This window comes from Colobus angolensis, unplaced genomic scaffold (genome assembly GCF_000951035.1).
Source record: "Colobus angolensis palliatus isolate OR3802 unplaced genomic scaffold, Cang.pa_1.0 Scaffold605, whole genome shotgun sequence".
In the NCBI taxonomy this organism is placed as follows: Eukaryota; Metazoa; Chordata; class Mammalia; order Primates; family Cercopithecidae; genus Colobus; species Colobus angolensis.
Window position 1 is genome coordinate 252,503 of NW_012119655.1, and position 4,401 is coordinate 256,903.

Below are 4,401 nucleotides of genomic sequence, written 5' to 3' on the forward strand. Positions count from 1 at the left end.
TTTTTCTAGCAGAGACAAGGTTTCACCATTTTGGCCAGGCTGGTCTCGAACTCCTGACCTTAAATGATCCACCCACCTCAGCCTCCCAAAGTGCTGGGATTACAGGTGTGAGCCACCACATCTGGCCGAACTTTTCTAACAGTAGCATTTTAGGACTTTGTTTCATTTTAAAGAGGTACAGTAGTTCCTCCTCATTTGTGGATAGTTGTATTATTCCATGTTCATGCTGCTGATAAAGACATACCAGAGACTAGGTCATTTATAAAGAAAAAGAGGTTTAATGGACTCACAGTTCCACATGGCTGGGGAAGCCTCACAATCATGGTGGAAGGCAAAAGGCACGTCTTACATGGCAGCAGACATGAGAGAAATGAGAGCCAAGGGAAAAGGGAAACCCCTTATAAAACCATCAGATCTCGTGAGACTTACTCATTACCACAAGAACAGTATGGGGGAAACTGCTCTCATGATTCAGTTGTGTCCCAGCAGGTCCCTCCTAAAACACATGGGAATTATGGGAGCTACAATTCAAGATGACATTTGGATGGGGAACTCAGCCAAACCATATTGAGAGTATAGTCCAACACCCACAGTGGAGACCTGAAACCACAGATAGCACTGAACTCTATATATACTGTGTTTTTTTCTATACTCATATACTTATGATAATGTTTAATTGATAAATTAGGCATAGTACTCTTGTGCTTTGGGGCCATTACTTGAACACAAGCACTGCAATACTGTATACTGCCATACTGTATGACAGTGCATCTGATAATGGAGGTGGTTACCAAGTAACTATTGGGCAGGTAGCATATACTGTGTGGATATGGTGTACAAAGGGATGATTCATGTCCTGGATGGGACAGAGTAAGATTTCATCATGCCACTTAGAACAGTACACAATTTAAAACTTATGAATTTATTTTTGGAATTTTCCATTTTAATGTTTTCTAACCACAATTAACCATGGGTAACTGAAATTATAGGAAGCCATACTATACAGAGGGGGCCACTGTATGAGGATTGAAGAATTTTGTCTTACTTGGTACTTTTGGCTTACAAATGATATGTATATGAGACCCTGTATGAAAGTACCTCTTGATACTTCTGTATTTAGAAAAATGCCTACTGGTACATTTTAGTTGCATTATTTTGCCATTGTTATTCATAATTAAATGAAAATTTTAAAGATTTGAATAATTTTTACTAGTTTTTTAGTGGTATTTTATGTGACTTTTCTATCATATCTTACCAATAGCAATGACTTAGTAAAGTATGGTATTTAGCACAAAAAGTCATAATTATATTTGGTTTTTATTTTTGTTTTAGCTGGAAAGTGAAATTTCAACCACAGCAGATGACTACAGTTCAGAGGTAAGACTAAATTATATTGATTTCTAATATAATAAATAAATGTATTTTATATTGTTATTGAAATTATTGATTGTTGCTACTTGATTTCTTGTATTGAATACTTCTCTTATATTTTTATAAATGTAACGTTAAGTGACTAGCACCTGAGGATTATGTATTACTGACTTTTTTGTTTTTCGGATTGTTAGCTAAGGTTTTAAGTCTGGTTGAATAGCTTGGTGTCTGTTTTAGTTTCTGGAAAGTATTTGATATTGGGTTTCTTAGACATGTGACTATTACAAGGCATCCATATTTAGCACAGTAAAAATATCAAAATTTTTTTGAGACTTTGGATAGGATATTTCATTTTGAGTAATGCTTTTTTATAAATGCTTGAATTCTGGTTAGTCATATGAACTTGTTTATTGAAATTAATGTTTCAGTAGTAGTTTTTACTTTAGGTGATCAAGGTATTTTCCACTTTAGGAAATACCTTCTTTGTGTGTTGGCAAAAGTATATGTCATTTTGTTATCTTTTTCTTATTCTTTTAGATGTGATTGTCATTTCTTTACTCCAGAATTTGAGGAGACTATAAACTATTCTGTACTCTCAATGGTTTAGCAACTCTGTGTATTCAGTAAGTCTCAATTTATTGTAGGTTTCTAATAGGAAAAAAAAAACCCTCCATGTTCTTAAATGAACATATTACTGTTTTAGATTGCTTATAGCAATAAAAACTGCTACTTTAGAAGTTAATGTGTTTAAAAGTTGGAATATACTTACTAGTAATCTGGCCAGGAAAATAATTAGCCAACATTAAATAAATGCATTGATGCCTGATTTAGGCTAAAGTTGCCTTATGGGAAGTATCTTGATTTAAAATCACTGCTTACAATTCAGAGTCTGCTTTTGTAACTTCAAATTTGGGGCACATACAGTTGGCCCATATCCCTGGGTTCTGCATTTGAGAATATGACCAACCACAGGTAGAAAATGTTCAGAAAAAAATTTAAAAATAGCAGTACAACCATAAAAAATATATAACATTTAAAAATACAGTATAACAACTAAGTACATAGTAATCTTAGAGGTGATTTAAAGTATATGGGCAGATGTCCACAGTTTGTATGCAAATACTATGCCATTAAGGGTCTTAGGCATCCGTGATTTTAGTATCCTTAGGGGAGTTCCTAGAACGAATTCCCTTGAAGACACCAAGGGATTATTGCATTTGAAAACCTTTTTTTTCCCTCTATAATGCTCTAATTTTTAATAGCTTTTATTTCTTTTTTTTTTTTTTCCCCGAGATGGAGTCTCGCTCTGTCACCTAGGCTAGAGTGCAGTGGTGTGGTGTTGGCTCACTGAAACTTCTGCCTTCTGGGTTCAAGCAATTCTCTGCCTCAGCCTCCCAGGCTGGGACTACAGGCATGCGCTACCACACCCGGCGAATTTTTGTATTTTTAGTAGAGATGGGGTTTCACCATCTTCGCCAGGCTGGTCTTGAACTCCTGACCTCGTGATCTAACTGCTTCCACCTCCCAAAGTGCTGGGATTACAGGTGTAAGCCACAGCGCCTGGCTATAGCTTGTATTTCTTGATTGAAAGTCTTAGATGCTTTGGTGCTTAAACTGCCTGTATCTTTGGTGGCACCCCAGAGTTCCACGAAGTGCATTTTTATCTTTACACTAAAGTGAATGTTTTTTTATATGCTAGTGACTATAGGTCAGACCATCCCATATATGCCCATGAAATTTGGTTAAAATTTGTGTAGCTGTTTTCTCACATTGAGATAATAGAGCAAATTTTAATTTAATTTTTTTGTCATTCTAAGTATTATTTTATGTATGTATGTATGTATGTATGTATGTATTTATTATACTTTAGGTTCTAGGGTACCTGTGCACAACATGCAGGTTTGTTACATAGGTATACATGTGCCATGCTGGTTTGCTGCACCCATCAGCTTGTCATTTACATTGGGTATTTCTCCTAATGCTATCCTTCCAACCCGATAGGCCCCCATGTGTGATGTTCCATGCTCTGTGTCCAAGTGTTCTCATTGTTCAGTGCCCACATATGAGTGAGAACATGTGGTGTTTGGTTTTCTGTCATTGTGATAGTTTGCTCAGAATGATGGTTTCCAGCTCTATCCATGTCTCTGCAAAGGACATGAACTCATCTTTTTTTATGGCTGCATAGTACTCCATGGTGTATATGTGCCACATTTTCTTATCCAGTTTATCATTGATGGGCATTTGGGTTGGTTCCAAGTCTTTGCTATTGTGAATAGTGCCACAGTAAATACATGTGTGCATATGTCTTTATAGTAGCATGATTTATAATCCTTTGGGTATATACCCAGTAATGGGATCACTGGGTCAAATGGTATTTCTAGTTCTAGATCCTTGAGGAATTGCCACACTGTCTTCCACAGTGGTTGAACTAATTTACACTCCCACCAGCGGTGTAAAAGCATTCCTATTTCTCCACATCTTCTCCAGTATCTGTTGTTTCCTGATTTTTTAATGATCACCTTTCTAACTGGTGTGAGATGGTATCTCATTGTGGTTTTGATTTGCATTTCTCTGATGACCAGTGATGATCATTTTTTCATGTGTCTTTTTGCTGCATAAATATCTTCTTTTGAGAGGTGTCTGTTCATATCCTTTGCCCACTTTTTGATGGAGTTGTTTGCTTTTTTTTTCTATTATTATTATTATTATTACTATACTTTTAACTTCTAGGGTACATGTGCACAACATGCAGGTTTGTTACTTAGGTATACATGTGCCATATTGGTTTGCTGTACTAATTAACTCGTCATTTACGTTTGGTGTTCCTCCTAATGCTGTCCCTCCCTCTCCCTGCCACCCATGACAGGCCCCTGTTTGTGATGTTCCCCGCCCTGTGTCCAAGTGTTCTCATTGTTCAATTCCCACCTATGAGTGAGAACATGTGGTGTTGGTTTTCTGTCCTTGTGATAGTTTGCTCAGAATGATGGTTTCCAGCTTCATCCATGTCCCTACAAAGGACATGAACTCATC

At 36.7% G+C, this 4,401-nt stretch overlaps 1 protein-coding gene across 2 annotated transcripts in view; it reads left to right on the forward strand.

Annotated features, from left to right (window-relative positions):
- AKAP9 (A kinase (PRKA) anchor protein 9) overlaps nucleotides 1–4,401 on the forward strand; it is a 174,353-nt gene that overhangs the window by 37,585 nt on the left and 132,367 nt on the right. For both annotated transcript variants that reach the window (XM_011963235.1, XM_011963236.1), the window contains exon 3: nucleotides 1,333–1,377. In XM_011963235.1, the coding sequence (XP_011818625.1) occupies nucleotides 1,333–1,377 (45 nt within the window). The remainder of the gene's footprint in view (nucleotides 1–1,332; nucleotides 1,378–4,401) is intronic.